Below are 18,266 nucleotides of genomic sequence, written 5' to 3'. Positions count from 1 at the left end.
CACTAACATGTTTAGATGAACAGGAGACCTGACTGGAAGAATATGAACACATCTGGGAAGTCTTACAATACAGCTACTGTTAGAAAGCAATGAAGCTCAACAGAGCCAATCACAGGCTAGACTACATCAAGGGCTAGACCCTGAAAAATGACGAACACCTGCACCTGGCTTTTGAAGAAACTGGGAGCTGCAGGTACTCAACCTGTCTCATGAATAAGCCCTAACTAATTTAATTCGCTCTTCTCTTCACAGCCCCCAAGAGATAATACTTTGCATTATAGAGCATTGATTTAAACATTCCTCTCTACATCATGATGCTGGTGCAACAGCACCTGGAATATTGCATTCAGTTCTGAATGTCTCAATAGCAGATAGATTGTTGGGAGTTCATATAAAAGCAACAACAAAATATTTTTTTAAAGAGGTCACAAATGATTGATTCATAATTATAAAAAGAGTTAACTCGTACAATTTGCCTCACTGACTCCAAGGTGTGATCAAGAAAAGAACTGCTTAGAGAACGTGGAAACATCTGAAGGAGTTTCTTGACAGTGAGTGCACCCACACGTGCACTTTACTGCATAGTAGACTAATTAGCTCTACAGTAAAGCGTCACTGTCTACACATGCGCCAGTATTAGGGCACAGTAAACTAATTAACTCCGTCATAAGATACAACTGTTAAAGGTAGATATTAAATTAATGACTGTGGGACAAATCCTGGAGCGAGTGATTGAGCTTCCAGGATTTTAATATGACCTGGAATTGGCCTTTTTGCTTCCAGGTGGCAATGAGCTGGCTTGCTCCCCATCCTCCTGCTCCTACCTTGCCAACAAGGATAGTACTGTCTTACAACAGAGTAATTTACTGCACTGAAATGCACATGTAGATGCTGACCATATGTGTAAACTGCACCCCTGATCAGCCTAACAAGCCGGGGGAGCAGTTTACTCCAGCTCAAACTGCTCCGGAGTTTATTGCTTCACATTAATTGCATGTGTAGATGCACCTAGTGTGACCTATTACCCTGTGGAGTCAGGAAAACCCATTCAAACTGCAAGAATCTGTAGGAGCTGGAAGGCATCACAGGTCCTTTTCTTCTCTAGCTTCAGTATTTCTATGCCTCATCCAGTAACATCTTTATATTAAAAAAAGTGTGATGAGAATGCCTGCCTGGCCCATTTGGAACATCCCATTACAGTTGTTGTGCAGTAGAGGTTGTGGAAAAGAAGGCAAATACAGTACTGTTTTATTTTTTCAGGTTAAATAAATAAAAAGCTGCTTTCTCTGCGATTCAGCACCTAATAAAATACACAAGAGAAGAGGGTAGGTAGAAATCTTAACTGTATTTGGTTAATGTCATATGACTCTGGGAGAAGCCCTGTATAGTGGCTGTGACTTGAGCACAGTATCACATCTCCTGATGGCCTTCAGAAATAATGAAGAGGGAGAGGGTTGAGGGAAGATCAATAGTTATCAAGTGTCAGCCAGTTTGAAAGAATTAAAAGCAAAGGGGGACCCAGACCAGACCCTAGATCTGAAAACACTAAAAAACTTTGTTGATTTGGACCGGATATTTATAGCTATCCCTCATTTCTGTAATGGCATGAACTAATTTCCTTGATGTGAAGTGCCCTGCCTTGAGTTTGAAAAAGTTCAGACAGATTCAGATATTGTGGTCTTACCTACATCTCTAATAGAAAATGATCCAGCAGAAATTTTAATTTAAAAATTCCCCACACAGATCACTTAAATTCTGTAACTCAGGGTGGAAAAGGTGCTTTGTTATCTCTGTACAAAGCACTGGTGAGATCATTACTGGAAAAGTGTGTTCTGCTCTGGAACCCTCACTTTTAAAACAGATGTTACAAATGGAAAAGGGCTCAAAAAACATACCAGAATGATATGAATTCTGGAAATTGTGCTATACATAACATTTCATAAGCCCACACTCTTATTCAGTTTATCCAAGGAAAGGTTAAGAGGTGACTCAAATCACAACTTCAAAATTCCTATATGGGAAAGTAATTTTTGATAGTATCTAGGAGGAAAGGCCATAACAAGAGCCAATATTTGGAAGGTAAAGCTCAATACATTCAGACTACAAAATGGGGCATAGATTTATAACTATGAGGGTAATACTCGTTGGAACACATCTAATGAGTTGGTGGAATCTTTATCACCTGAAGTCTTCAAATCAAAACAAGAAATCTTTCCTGGAAGACATGTTATGGTTAAACAGAAATCCTAGGTTTTATGCAGGAATCACTAGGTGAGGCTAGAGTTATAGTGGAGGTCAACCAAGAGTATCATAATAATCTTTTTTAGCCTTAGAAATCTATGAATTAATATCCCCAAAGAAAGGAATTCCATTAAGACAGTCAAAAATTAGTATTTGTTGAGAACTGAAATTACATGCTGAACACAGAAGACCACGATCTCTATTCCATACTGCTTACAATTTCTATGAGACAGGCCACCGACGTGGTAGAAGACTTTTTCAGACATGCTTGCTAACTGGTCTTCCCTGGCATTTCACTGTACAAGAAATTGGACAGGCGTAAGAAATATTCGTGGTGGGGATACCTTCCTGAAAATTTCAACTTATGTAAGTATCCAAGTCAGTCAAAATCAAATAAAAAATCTTTTGGGTCAAAAGTTCTCCATCGGAGGTTCACACTTGATCTACAGCGGTGGCTACACAGAAGCGATTTGAGTGATGGAATAACAGGATAGCCCAGCCTGCTTCTTTTGTGGCCAGAAACCTGGAGCCTGCCAACTTAGTTTAGTTACCAGATCCAGCTGGGAAAGCAGCAAGTGAGTATAAACGCCAGCAAGAGACTTGGTTGAAGAGAAAGAAGACAGCAGACTAGAAGACTGGCTCCTGTAGTAGCCTCTGAAGCAACAGAATTGAAGGAAAGGACACAAGTGCTGATCAAGGCAAGGGGAAGAACCTCACGAACCTGTAGGCCACAGTGAGCAGAGAAACTGCTCTTTGCTTTGATATTTTGCCCACATGTAGTGAGGAAAAATAAACCAGTTCCCTGTTAGAAACTTTGATTGTGGCTGTGAGGCTTTCCTGAAATGGGGAAACTGGCCAGTAGCCTTACACACAGGTAAGCAGCTACTTACACGCAGTAGGTACTGAGAGACAGGATAAAGGGGAAACTGAGGGCTAGTACCAGATAGGTGGTGCCAAAACAGACAATTCATACATTCTGTCCAGAAAGTTAATCAGATAGGATCACCTGAATGAATGGCTGCACAGGAAGGAGAAAGCAAGAGGAACAAATGAGCAAAAATAGGTGGCTATCACAGGTAAGTTCAGGACACTAATTCTTGGGACAGAAAGAAAGGAAGAACAGGATTTCTAGATGTACCAACAGAAAGGCAGGGGTCTGGCTGAGGGATGCTAAAGAGCTATGCCTAAAGGAAAATTTAGGATAGGGATTCTCATGCTTTATAATACCATGGATATGTTTTAAAAAGACAGTGTCTTATGGACTAGTGCTCTTCCAAAATCCCATCCCACACTACATGGCACTGTATTTGCCACCAGACTGTGATTGCTCCTTGAATAACAGTAGCACTGAGAGACCTGGTGATTGATGAACTAATGACTGTACATAAGTGTTAAAGTTGGATTTGTTTCCTTTCCCAAAAGGAAAATTCTAGTGTCTCCTTTCCCCCCATTTCACTCCTCACACCCCAAACCTTCATAGCCACTGCCCCAACCTACTCCCCAACAGCTACATCATCTCAGCAAGGAAGCACCTGGTCTGGCCTCACAATCAGCTCCAGTCCTGGTCCTGATGTCAACTACATACCACTCCTTTCCCCTCACCAATGGAGGGAATGGTGTACTAGAGGATGCCACTGGGATCACTTCTCCCCTTTCCATTGGCCTTTACATGCATTCATAGTTTCCAGTGCAGAGCCCAGGGCAACTGCAGGAGGAACTGGCTGTGCCACGTGGCTAGTAACCACTCTGTTACCACCACCAAAGAAGTCCCTTTCAGCTGGTCACACTTGAAGATGTGCTAAAATAGAAGCCACAACACAGCAAGCAGCCCAATCCTGACAGACTTAACCAAGCAAGAGGGGCAGTTTGTTGAATTAATGGGCAAAAATTATCCCTGGTTCAACTCTGCTGAAGTAAAATACTTCTGATTGGATTTGATCCCCTGCTTTTTTATTCCCCACTTGCCACAAGAAATAACCCAAGCACATATGACAAGGCAGAAAACAAGCTTTCACTGTTTCTCAGCAATTTCCTCAATTAAGTGATAAACACTCAACAACTAGAGCTTGTTTAAAAGATGTCCCTTTCACACCAACCTGCAGAACATGCACACCCTTCACCCCACCAGCTTAGCTACCCCATTGGTACTCACGCAGGTGTGCAGGCAGTCTGATCGCATCTTCCTCCATCCTGATTGCTCGAGGCACTGGGACATGTAGTGGTGACGATGAAGTGTAATTTGGTACCGGGCTCGCTGGAGGCGTGTATGAAATTCTTTCCTGCTGTTAAAAAGGAGGGAGAGAGAGAAGGAGAGAAAGAAAGAGAGAGAGAGAGGACAATGTGAACTTTGGAATAGAGGTGTGAAACTAAGACAGGGGAGGGGAAGTGGGTGGAAGGAAGGAAGTGTGCATGTGTGGTGGGGGCGAATAGCACTTACTATGCACCAAACTGGCCAGGGAACCACACAGAGTATCTAATTTGTCCACTTGCTGTATAGCTCTGCAGAGGGGAAAATCAAATCCCTGGAAGTTCCAAGCCTGCAAGTTGCAGCCAGGGAATAGAGAGCTTTTAAGATGATTCTTTTCATCTCAAAAAGGTCCAATAAGTTTGCATGGATTTTGTCAGAAATTTGCTGGAGGAAGAAAGGGAAGTGACATAGAAGTGGGGAGACTTGGAGACTTGTTTTAAGTCACTGTAAATCTGATGGGGTGGGTGGGTGGGGGTGTGTGTGTGTGTGTGTGTGTGTAGACTGGGAGGTTTTAAGTCACTGTAAACCTCATGGCAATTCTGTATGTGCGCGCACGCGTGCACGCATGCATTAGGCATAACTGTTCTACAGAAATTGCTCAAATGACTACATCATATAACAGCATAACTGCAATGCTCCGGGCATTAACATTAAATATTTAGCACTTTATATTTTCAGAGCATTTTGCGCACATTAAGTAATTAGTTGCTTTACTGTAATAAATGCTATTAAAGCATTATATTACTTGACCCTAATGTACTTGCTGCAGAATGCTGCAGGATTTCCCCCCCCCCCCCAAAGTTATTTGCAACTTTTTAAAGTAAAGTAAATTTAACTTGCAACAACAACAAATATCAGTCAGCAAAAAGAAAGTAGATAACAACACATTCAAACAGAGTTTAGAGGCAACTTGCAAATGTCATGCTAGTTCCACAATCGTGTGTTCTTGGTTTTATTTCCTAAAACGTCTGTCAAGAAATCTAGGACTGAAATTTCATCTGATCTGATGGAAAAATTCCTCCATATTCTAAACATGTGCTGTAATCACATCACAATTATACCCTTTGTAAATAAACATAGCCACAATTTTGCAGGAGCATAGAAATCATTATCATATGCTCCCTGATGATTATGTGAGCAATACCAAAGCTGTGCTGCTAACGTTTCACGATAGCACTGCAGCTAGCCGGGAGTGCACAAAAGAAGCTACGTTCACATCAAAGCTTCAGTAGGAACACTTTAAAAATGAATGCCACCACATACATTCCCCACAGAATGTGGCAAACAAAAAAGAACAAACATACTGGCAAAACAACAGGAAAAAGTAAGATCCATTGCAAACAATAGTGTTGCCACCAAAGCGTGATATGGAACTAGAATGACAATGTCATGGCTTTCTGGCACTCTGCCCCATGCACACAAGGGTCAAGAGAGTCCTCCTTATTCCTGACAACATGAATCAAATGGTAATTAAAAATGTAAAAGCAGAACATTCCAAGGGGGGACTTGACAATAAAAGAGAATTGGAAGTATTCAGCTTTGTACCCTTCAGCCACTGTTTCAAACCAAGTTTAGGTTTAGATCACATTTAAATAATGCCCAAATCCACTTAAATGCCTCATAGGTACAACAGGATCTGGCCCATACTGTCTTTTAGCTGCTCAGTCATGCACATGCACATGAAAGGAGCAATTTAGTTTCAGCCCAGATACCCATCAACAAAAATCCATCTTCTAACAACCACAATTACAATAACTGGCAACATTGCCAGTACTTGCAGCAGAGGCATCAAAGACTGAATGTGCATAGAGAATGAATAATCCCTACTTGCAATGTGCTTCTTGTTCTGGGGTTATTTCTTTGATTCATATGCCATCTTCCCTCCAAAAAGGCTGTGGGCAGTTTATAATAAGATTAATTATAAAAAACAGGAAAGAAAAGGTTCAAGTAAAACAGTATATAACAAAACAACTCCCCTAATCATTATTCCATAATTTGACCCCTGCCTGTTAAACAATGCCCAAGTAAAAAGGTCTTACTATGCTTCTGTTGTAAGAAAAGTTCTTAGGCACTCTAGCAGGGCATATGGGAAACCCTCCACTGTCAAGACCCTGGCCTCTCTCCTTTTGTGGAGGAATAAGGGCCTTCACTTCAGCATCTTTTACCATGGCTAAGTTTACAGAGGATTACTAGCTCAAGAGCTGGGACATTCTTTTGCTGGGGATATTCAGCAGGTAAGACAACTGATAGAAAAATCTACATGTGGAAGTTGACTGCTATGCCCTGAACTTGTGCAATTTGTCCTCCAGCCAAATATGGCTGACACCGAGCTTCGTGTTCCAATAAGGTCCATGCCATTGTACCCAGGGGAAGTTCTGCACTTTCGCTGGCATTTTACATCTTCTGAAAGTCAGCTTATGCGTAACAAATGGGGAGCTGATAAAAAACGAGACCAACCACTTCCTCGCACTTCCTGCTGTGATCCTCAGTTCAGATATCTGAACCGCATTACAGCTGGCGATGTTGCTTATTTAACATGATTTTTTTTTTTAAAGGGGGAACCCTATCAAAATAAAGCCAATGGATATTTTTTTTTAAAGGGGGAACCCTATCAAAATACAGCAAATGGATCCCTGCCTCTGACAGATGCACTAGAAGGAAAAGGGGAAAGAAGCAGCTTTTCACCTGAAAAGCAGGAGACAGACCACTACTGTGAGCTCTGCTAGCAGCCTCAGGTCCCATTTCGTGCTTGCATATGTTAAAATCAGGGCTTCACAGAAGAGCACTAACAGCCTGAGAAGGGCCTTCCCACCGGACAACAGTGGGAGGGAATGCTAGTAACATCTACAGCAAAGCCCCACTAACAGCATTTCCATCAACACCCAGGAGGTGTTGCATCATATATGAAGACATAGTGCCTCAAGCCACCACCCTCTTTCTGTCTACACAGCTTTACCACTAAGGTGAAGCACAGCCCACGGCAATTGAAACAATATTTGTATCCAAAAGATGCAGTTTCCCACAGACTTTTTAAAAAGTAAATGCATTTGATCCATCGTTTTCCACCATTCACAAATTCAAGGTAGGTAGGAAAACGTAACAAAAATTGTTGTTATAAACATTGCAGGAACTGTGGCTTTTGTCACAGCTGACATTTCCATTATGCCACAGAATACAATCACAGGGTGTGAATCAGCCACAGTTGTAGGAGATAGTCTCAAAGGCCAAGATGGGAGTTGGCTGACCAAAATATTGTTTTGTGGTTTTGAAAATTTTCTGTCTTATTAATACTCTGCATTTCTTCAGTGCCTATAATCCAGTGATCAAACACTTTACAGGAATTAATGACAGCCCATTTTTACAGAGGGGAAACTGACTTAACAGAAGGAGTACAGTACACATGAGCTAAGCCAGTGGTTTCCAAACTTCCTAGAGTCATGGAACCCTTTCATACTTTCATATCACTACTTCTCCCATGGACCCTCTACCCCTAACCTAAAGATTGAGGTGGAGCCAGGTGACCTGGCTCAGCCATAGCAGCACACTGTCTCCCAGTCCACTCCTCCATTGGCCCCAGTCTTGTTGCAGAACCCCTGATGACCTACTGTGGAACCCCAGTGTCCCACAGAACACACTGAGCTAAGCAACTGCAGAGTTAAGATGCCTTGAAAAACAATAGCTAAGGTAACCCTGGGACAGCCTTTACATGTGGATAGTTATGACTGACCAGATTCTCAATGGTGCTGACCACTGAGACAAACACAGATCGTAAATGACTTGGCCAAGTTCGTACTGGGCACTGAATTTTCACCATAAAACACTGCCTAAATGTACAAGTGAATGTATAAAGCAGGGGTGGGCAAAATGCAGCCCGGGAACCGGATGCGGCCCGCCAGGCCATTCTAGCTGGCCCGTGGGGCCCCTAAAAAATTTAGAAAATTAATATTTACCTGCCCTAGGCTGCCTGTCATGCAGCCCTTGATGGCTTGCCAAAACTCAGTAAGTGGCCCTCTGCCCAAAATAATTGCCCGCCCCTGGCATAAGGTCACATCTAGCTAATGAAGGCTAGTCAGCTAGGTTCACAGATGGTATAAACCGAGTTCCTCTTAAGTCAACACACCTATATGGATTTATACTAGCTAAAGACTTTGCCTGGGGAAGTCTAAAAGAGGTAAATGCCATAATTAGTGGAAATGGAACAGTTCAGTCAAATTAATTCAGTATTTTCCTTTGCATTGTCAGAATCAGATGAGGAGGTTCTGTTTCTAACTCTGCCACTGACTCGCTGCACAAATTTGGGCAAACCACGTAGTCTTCCTGCAGCTAAATTCACCCACTGGTAAAACCACCTTTGTTAAGAAATGTGTGAGAGGTATTTCGAGATGGTTGGTGAAGCGTGCTATAAAATGGCAAGGAATTATTCTGGGCCAGGCTCACAGCCTGATGCTATGGTCTAACAAGACTGAATATTAAAAGTACAAAAATAAAAGATCAGCCCTAAATAATTGCAATCTACAAATAACTTCAAAATAGCAAGTACATAATATTTTGCCTGTGGCTGCAAGTGCATAGAAGGATGCACAGGTTGGCATGATTCCTACTGTCTTGAGAGCTTTTGGAAGACATCCCTTCAGCTCTCACTAAGCCAGAAAAGTTTCCAGGGGAACCTTACTCAGATTAAAACCACTTCAAGAAAACGGACTGGGAGACTCCTTCTGCGGGTCTGCTTCCTAGCCAGGTCCTCCAGCAGTATTATCTGGTTAACCAGCTGGATATCAGGCTCGCTAAATGCTTTGGGAATATTTTCAGGAGACCACTTGAACATGTGCACATGTTTAACTTTACTGGGATTTAATCAACACTTAAGTGCTCTGCTGGGTAGGAATGGATTTAAGCATGGCCACAGGAACTTCCCTGAATCAAAGCCTAATACAGGACCTAGTCTTCACATTCAATTTTGCTCCCTTTCTGTCAGAGTGAGGTGTTACTGAAAAGTCCTTAAATCAAAAGGCACAGTCTTAAAAGTGAGGTAACACACAATCTTCATCCATGAAGCCTACCCAGCATGAGTATTCATATCCAATTAACTAAATTCCCAAAGTCATGTTACAGCATGCATTGCGTTCAGCCTGAAAAACTGGGATAGATAGATCCTCTGTGGACAGAATCTATTTTGGTAAAAAAAATCAGGTTAGCAATGTGAAGTGAATAACCAAGGGACAATCCAGAAAGAAGAGGCAAAATATTTTGCCTTTACACTGCTGGGTTGTTTTTGGGTTGGTTTTTTTGTGCAAAATTCTAGTATATTTTGTGTTTTTATGAAAAAAAAAAATCCAAAACCTGTGGGGTGGGGAAGTCAGGTGAAAACAAGCAAAAACAGCTTCTTACCGCTACTAGTATAAGGCCCTTTGAACCTGCAGGCCTCTCCTGGAATGCTCGCTGGCCTGCAAGCTGATAGTCCTATTTCTGTTCCCACACCAAGTCCTCACAAACTGCATGCACAAAGAAAATACATATTTTTTGCAGAAGTGAAAGAATTGCTGAAGAAAACATGTTACAAAAAGTAATCCCACTAACATGACACTGTGAAGCAGATGGAACAATTAGTATATTGCAACTGAATACTTTGGTATCCAGGAGGCGCATGTAAACCATGCAACAGCATTCAGGCTGTCAAGATGGCTGCTGTGGTTGATCAGCCCTAAATGTGTATATTAAAAGGCCTCTCCTCAAGTCTCAGGAGGACAACGTGACTGTGTCTGTCACTGCAGAGAAGTCAATGCCACTTCTACATTGCCACTTCTACACGTAATGGTATTACAGTGTTCAGGCCAGCTAAACAAGAGTGAAAGTTTATTTCTGCTTGCTACACAGTCTGCTGACTTGTTACCCTCTGTCCCTGACTCACAGTGCTTCCTGTTTACCTAGCCCAGAGTTTCCCAAATCTTGACACCTGGGGCACACTTTTTTTTCTAGATTAAAGTTGGCACACGCTTCACTCTTGGGCCCAGAAACTACATCCATCCATCTGCCCATCCATTTTATATATATGTATTCCATATACATATAAATGTAGATAGATAGGCCCAGAAAGCTCATTCCGTCTAAGAGTGAAGTGTGTGCCAATTTTAATCTAGAAAAAAGTATGCCCCAGGTATCAAGATTTAGGAAACTTTGGGCTAGGTAAGCAGGAATATATACACACACACACACACACTTTTATTTTTATTTTGATATATTTATTTTTATCCATCCATGCATCCATCCATCTATCTCGATATATCTATCTATCTAGAGAGACATGAGAGGGAAGTGTGCACCAATATATATATTCCCCCCCCCCCCAAACATGCAACATATTCCATTCCCCTGCAAGAGGAAATCATACCAGTGCTAAGATACACTTTTTAAAAAAATGACACCAAATACATCTTTCTCTAAGCAAAGGATTAGTTTCTAGACCACTGGTTCTCAACCTTTATAGCCTCAAGGCCCCCTTCCGTAACTTCCCTGAATTTCAAAGCACCCTAGCTGAAAAACCACTGAGCTAGATTTAAATTCAGATAAGATACAGGGGTGGTGGCCTTGAGGCTAATAAACCTGAGAACTGATCTAGCTGGTGCCACTTAAAGGTGGTTAGGGCAGGACATCACCCTGCTAGGCTCTGGTCTTTCCACTGTCTGCCCCATCCCACCCCCTGGTCTGTTCCTCAGTTAGGGCAAGGGCATCCCCTTCTGCTGAGGCTGCTCCTGCAGAATCTCACGTCAGCAACCACCCTTGTGGCCCTCACTTTTGGCCCTGGGTGCATGGGAGGAATGGAGGGGTCGAGCCAGGCTGCAAAGCATGGATCTACCTGCTCGCCCACTAACAGCAGAGGACACAAGGGAAGGCAGCAACAAGGCGGCACTCCTCAGAGGAACAGCCACAGGTGTCACTGGAGCAGGCACAATGATACCAGACAGGGGAGGGCAGCATTTACCTCTTCACAGGGAGGGGGATCTCATGTCACACTAGCATCACTCTTGCAGCACACGCTTTAGGAATTACTGACCTAGCCTTTCAAAAGGGTCAAGTATCAGTCCTACCCACCCACTGAGCATCTCACTACTAGGTGGAGACACAGTAATGTGGGTTCAAAAAAAACCAAAAAAAACCCAGTCACCCTAGTATGCAGGGCCAATGACTAAGGGAAAATGGAAGATGAGCTGCACCATCCCCCTTTTAGTCTTACAGATGGTCCCATCTGGGTGAGGTGACACTGCTGCCCTCTAGTTATGAGCAACACTAGCTGTCAGTAAAGCTTCCAGCATCATCCATACCATCACCACCAACCTCCTATCACCATCACCTACCATGGTATCATGACCACCTCATGCACGTTAAATGCTGGGCCCAGAGATGACACTGGCATTCTGGCCATGCTCTTTAGTTAGTAGCACAGGTTTGAAAAGAGACCTCCTAGGCAACAGCAGACAATCATTACCTGAAGAAACCCCCCAAAACACCACTGCAAACCCTCACCCATAGCTACAGTTGTGGGGAAACACCGCTTCCCTGATGTGGGATTGGAAAATCCCCTTGAGCAAAAATTTGTGCTGGGTAAGGGAGCCATCAGTTTCTAAAGAAGTACATTTTTAGCTCTCTTGGCTGTAAAAGTAAATGCTCCAAACACAAACACAGTGCCCTTTGCCTGACTGCAGACAAAGTACTGCCAGCTCTGTTAGTAGCTGTAAGAAGGGAAATGTCAAAGAGACAAGTTGAGGCAAAGGTGGATGCCATCGCTGGAGAAGCTGAGGCACTAGGGAAAGGAGGGAAGGGTGCCCTGACCTTGGGCAGGGGGTACAGAAGGCACTGATGTGTAGGTTCTTCCACAATGCTACCTTGGCAAACCGGGAGAGGGTTAGCAAGGGGGATATATTTAGAAATGCAGAATCCAGCCAGCAGGAGACCAGGGTCTTTGGGTTCAAGGAGCAGGGGGTATTAGACTAAAGGGAGTCTGGGCAAATGGGGGCAGGTTTTGGGAGAGGAGTAGATTCTGATCTGGCAAGCACCACTGGGTTTTGGGTCAGGCCCATAGCCTGTGCATGCCAGCAAGGGAGATGGGGATGGTGAGAGGGAGGTACGGAGAGACCTGGGGCACAGAAAAGGGAAGCAGGAGCTTTGCAACTTGGAAATACAGATTAAGTCCCCTTCAGTGTCTCCTTGTTAATTTCTATAGCAGACTTCTACTCAGTTTTGATCCCATTAATATAGCAATTCATATCAAATCTATAGAAGCATAATCAGCACACTATCAGAAATTAGAGAAATTAAAACAAACACAGCTCTCTGGAATGGACCTTATGCAAAGCAGCACTGGGAAAAGATTAACATCTCATTTCCTGAACACAGAGAGCAGAGATTGTTTTAGTGACCTTAGTGATTTCATGGAGTTCAGTTCCTCCCTGCCTCCTTCCTTTGGACTGAATCTGAATCTCAGAACACTAGGGCAGGAGAGATATGCCCTAACGTCTCATTCCCTGCTAGAGTGAATGCTTGGGTAAATGAATACAGCAGAGATGCTCCAGTTCATCACAGAAGGGGAAGGGAATGAATGCTTTTCCTAAGATTATTACAGCCACTGTTCTAATTAAATTAAAAGGCTATGGACAACAATATTAACACATTCAAGTGTTGTGAAAAGCTAGCCTGCAGAGGTCAATGCCATTGTGGAAAATGACGTGATAGGATTGCATTATTGTCTGAGTACTGCAGAAATGTCTCAAAATTAGCAAATACAAACTAAAAATCTCACTAGAGGAACTCCACACACATATTGCTAATATCAGGGGGGGAAGGAGAATGGTTCTGAGGAGCTAATACAAGGGAAAACTACCATATAATATTGAAGCAAAGAGTTTAAGAGGATTCAAAAAAGGACTAGTTATTTATATGGATAGTGATCTGCTTATTCATAGGAATCCTAGCCAGCATGCATAAAATTTATGAGGAAGCCAGGTCCCAGCTCACTACTAACCAGCACCTTGTACCTGCTCCTTCTGCAGTTCAATGCACTGGTGCAGAATCGGTGTAAAATGTCATCGACTCAAAACGGGAGAACATTATACCCACTGATAACAGCACAAGGGGAAGGTAAGCTGTGAATAGGTCCTGGTGCCCCTCAAGTTCCAAGACAGAAATGAACTCTGAATCATCTGCCTGATGCTATGAAGAAACAGTCTCTTCCCCCTGGCTCTTTTCCATTGGCATGTGATTTCAAAATTTCCCGTATAGGGGGTTTTTTGCACGTTCCCTTGAAGTGTGTGCTACTGGCAACTATCAGAGGTGGGATTCTGAAAGAAAGGTCTACCATCCTGATCAGAACAGTCTCTTTGTTTCTTAATATCCAATTCCAGTGGTGCCTTTAATTCAAAGCATTAAGAAAGGCCTAAACACACACTCTACCATCATGGGAGGAAAAAAGCCACTCAAAAAACAGAAGTATTTTAAAGTTACTGCAAATGAATGCCTTGGATGATAGCAAAGACAGTGCTCTCTGTAGATATGAGGGCACAATGCAACTATCCAGGTATGCAAAATTGTATATTAGAAGTATGTTTCTTAGTATATTTTTCCTCTTCTCTCTGCAAAGGGGAGCATAGGTGAATGAACCTATGACTCTTGCCATATGGCAGTTACACAATATCACCTGTGTGCATGGGAATTCACTCCCTGAACGCCCATTAATGCTAACGAGAGTCATGTATACCTGGTTTCACTACAAAATTTCTGGAGGCCATGAAACTACTGAAGGGACGGGTTTACAGCCAAGCAAAGGGAAGGTGCCCATATCACATGCTAAGAGGCAGAAGCACCCTGTAACTGTTACCCCAGTGTTGTGCTGAAATGGCAACACAGTTTTTCACTTTGCTGCACTTCAGGGTCCTTACTCCAATAAAGCCCTGCAGTCTTACTGTATACTGAAAATATCCACAGGTTTGTCATCATAATTATCTCTCTGGAAGTACTGGAGTTGTTTTGGTTTTTTTAAGCTAATCGCTTCTATGAAAAAGTTAAATTACACTGCCAATTGTTCTAGAGCAGCAGTTCTCAAATATTTTCACAGACTGTCACCGCCACACACCACCTGGTTCACAGTCATACATCTTTGTAGCAGCAGCTACAGCCATCTTGCAGGTGGAAGAGTAATCTTAGGAAACTGTTTTGTAAATGTTTAGCTTCTTTTAATAGGATGTGCTCCTGGAAGCAAGGAGGAAAGTCAGAATACTGTGGAATGGACCCTCAAAAATGCAATTAAGCAAAGAATTGTGGCATACTGGCCACTTTGCAATAATATTACATAGCCTGATTCTGATCTCAGTTACCTGTGTAAAATGAAAAGTTACTTTATATTTTGAGTCAGAGCTCGAGACTTGCTCCAGCAGAAATTCAGAATATGGCCCAGAGACTATTTTTCTCAGCAGAAACACCCAGATTTGCTTTCCACCCCACAAAATCTATTACTCTAGACCTTAAAGTGAAGAGTGGATATAAGTATATCTACTTGAAAACAACCTGCATCATGGAATGCAGCAATTATCTTCTGTCTGATATCATGTGCAAACTGTGACACACCCAAAATCCAAGGTACCTGCTTTAAAGAAACGATGAAAACTTGTTTATATTTAATTACACACACCTCATGCCCACACAACTTGAAAAGAATACCTCTCCACAAAGCACATCTGTCAATTGCGAAAGACAATTAAAAATACTGATCATCCAGAGCTTCAGGAGATGGTATTTAAAAAGAACTTTTAAAACCAGGGAACTGTCCTAGGACTGCCACTGCTGCACTTCCGTTGAAAAAATAAACTATATATAGTGAAGTTGTCCAGTCTATGCATCTAAGTTTTATCCCAATAGGATAGATGTCTTTAGAAATCTGTCCACCAGGAAGAAAAGAATGGTGCCAATATGTCTCAGTGCCTTGCAGTATTTCATGACGCTTAAGGCTTCAGTCATAGTTTTCAGGACAATCAAACCAAAACTGAACATCCTGTGAAATTCACAACGAGTTTTAAAGTATGGGGAGCAAGGTTGATAATTGAGACACCTGTGTTCTACCTGCATTCTTTTCCTGGTATTGTCACTGTGACCTTGGGTAAGTCACTTGGTCTTTTGTGCCTCAGTTTTCCCTTCTGTCCTTGTCTGTTTTGTCTACTTAAACTGCTAGCAATTTGAGGCAAAGGTTATCCCTTGCCATAGGCTTGCACAATGCAGATATAGTCCTGGTTGGAGCCTCTAGATCAGTGGTTCTTAACCTTTTTGGACTTGAGGCACCCTTCTGTAACTTTTGTGAATAGAGTGGCACCCAAGTTCAAAAGCTAATTTATATTTCACAGTGCTTACTTCCTTGCAGAGAGGTCTGGCAATGGGGGTGGTGGACTGGCCAGGCAGGGACAAGCTTGAGCCAGCCCTTATCTGCTTATTTTCTCACACCTCACTTATCTGCTCACACTTTGCATCACCCTTCAAAGGATCTGCCAGTAACTTGGTTAAGAATCAGTGCTCTACATCAGTGGCTCCCAACCTCAGGGCATGACCCAAATGGGGAGGGGTGGGGTGTTCGCCCCTTGCTCCGCCCATCCCACCTGCGGGGCTCTCCCAGAGCACAGTCTGCGTAGCTCCTGCTGTCGCTAACCCCCATGATCCCGGCCTGGCCTGGGCTCCTTGCTAATAATCTCTTACCCCAAGGTGGAAACACTGAGAATTTAATACCATTAGACATGATAGGAAGTGTGCCATACATTCTTTAATAACAATTCCTCTGATCAATTCAAAGAAAATTGTTGCCACTGTCTCTTAAACTTTGATAAGCTAAGTCTAGAGACATAAAACTAATTGTTTCCTCTGAGGACATATCAGAAAGAGCTGTGAAAAATAACTTTCTTTGCACTGACTGTCTCTATTATGCAGAATCTGTATAATTGGAGAACATCAAATCATAACCTTCTCCTCATAGTTATAAGTCTCTTTCTCTAGGATCCTTCCCAGCCTTCATAAACACATGAGGTCTACAAAGCCAAGAAATAGTGAATCAAAGAAAAAAGAGTAAATCAAGACAATTGGTAAAGTTTCACTTGGAATACCATACACCACATAATTCTGAAAATAGAAATAAAGCAATGAAGAACAAGTATTCTGAGTCAGAAGGTCCAGCTTACATAGAAAGAAAAAAGAAACTACAGAAACAAAGGGAGAGATGACAGATCTATTCAAATCCTCAATAGGAAACAACAATAAAGGAGGAGAAAGACTCAAAATGTGTTTCAAGAAGGGCAAGCTTAGATGAGATATGGGAAAGTGCCTGAATCATAAGACATAAGGGCCAAGTGAAGCTGAGGTATATCAAATACTATTGCTGAAACAAGATAGGTAGGAGGGCATGACAGAGTTAATTTGTTCTCAGTGCCCTTGGTTGGCCAGAGAGCCCTTCTATCCCTATCTACCATTCTCAATCACTAGTCAAATCCAAAGAGAAGGCAATCGAGTAGGAAATGAAACATTCGCCAATCAATATACTAGCATGGTTTAATTGTTTACTTTCTTCTGAGCGACTTCAACCATCTTGGAAGAGAGCCTGAGACAAGGGAAAATCTTTATTTCCCCATCATGTGGGGTCCTCCCAGCTCAAAACTGTGGGTCTTGGCAGGACATTAATAAGGGAACTTTGCACATAAGTGTACACAGACTGTCACGTATGGCATAGAATACCAGAAACTTTAGCTTTCATCTGTCTTTGTAAAAAAAGTTTGCTGCTTCCTATTCAGCCAACCCTTTTAAAAGGGATGGGCAATAAGCCTGAATTTAAAAATATGCTCTGTGTTCCAGGGGCAGCAACGGGGTCAGATGATGAGACTTTATTAGATGCTTTCTCCTCCATTAATGCTGCACACTCTAATGATTTGGCCATTACCATTAACAAATCTGCAGTGTCCCTGCCTGAAGCTAATAAGTAATGAACTGAGCAGGATGAATATTTTGTTGTGTAAGGAGTGCTATTAGCAATTGTTTCCCAACTGCTCTGTAAATGAGAGATGCCTTCCAGGTATTACCCATCCATGTGACCTGGTACATCCCACGCAGTCTTTATTCATTCACTTTGGAAATTCCATGGGCGCTCCCAGCACTCAAAAGTGGGAGAAAGAAAAAGTGGATCATCTCCTGTCCTGTAGCAGTGCAGGTCTGACCCAGGGAGCAGAGCAGAACCTGTTGGATACAGACTGCACAAGAAAAAGCAGCCCCGCAGAAAAGGGTTGAGTAGGAGAGATGAGAAGGAAAGGAATGGTGGTGTTAGGGCGAAAGAGCTAAAGCAAGCATCAGGAGACCTAGGTTCTATTTCCAGTTCTACCACTGATTTATCAAGTCACTCAGGGTAAGTCACTTCACCCACCTGTATTTTGATTCCCCCAGGTAAAGGACAATAGAAAGGACAATAGAAAGCTTAGATATTTGTTCAAGGCTAAACACATTTAAAATGGTCTCATTCTGTGCCAGCCATTCTTGTACACACATTTTATTTCTTGAATCTCTCCTCTCCCCCTTTCAATCTTTGCATCACATTTGCTTTCCTTCCTCATGCTATTGTTGTTTTGTTCTTTTTGTACTTTTCTAGATGTGTGTTCTGATCCTGCTCCTGGCAAAAGAGAAGTGCCGATACTCTGCGTATCCTCTGCTCATTTTTGCAATCAAGTATTCACGATTCATAGTTCAGCTAAATCCACAGGACCTTGAC

General features: G+C 42.5%; 1 protein-coding gene across 9 annotated transcripts in view; it reads right to left on the bottom strand.

Moving 5' to 3' along the window:
- Positions 1-18,266, bottom strand: part of ETV6 (ETS variant 6) — a 166,146-nt gene that overhangs the window by 100,134 nt on the left and 47,746 nt on the right. For 3 of the 9 annotated variants that reach the window (XM_006031787.3, XM_025213442.1, XM_025213441.1), the window contains one exon: positions 4,394-4,520. In XM_006031787.3, the coding sequence (XP_006031849.1) occupies positions 4,394-4,520 (127 nt within the window). Of the gene's footprint in view, positions 1-4,393; positions 4,524-6,316; positions 6,382-9,877; positions 9,982-18,266 lie in introns of all 9 variants that reach the window. The other 6 variants (XM_006031786.3, XM_025213446.1, XM_025213443.1 and 3 more) reach the window with 4 other exon arrangements.

The sequence above is a fragment of the Alligator sinensis genome, unplaced genomic scaffold (assembly GCF_000455745.1).
Source record: "Alligator sinensis unplaced genomic scaffold, ASM45574v1 scaffold91_2, whole genome shotgun sequence".
NCBI classification, from domain to species: Eukaryota; Metazoa; Chordata; order Crocodylia; family Alligatoridae; genus Alligator; species Alligator sinensis.
The sequence above is the reverse complement of the archived record's forward strand: the minus strand, read 5'-3'. Positions and strand labels throughout refer to the sequence as shown.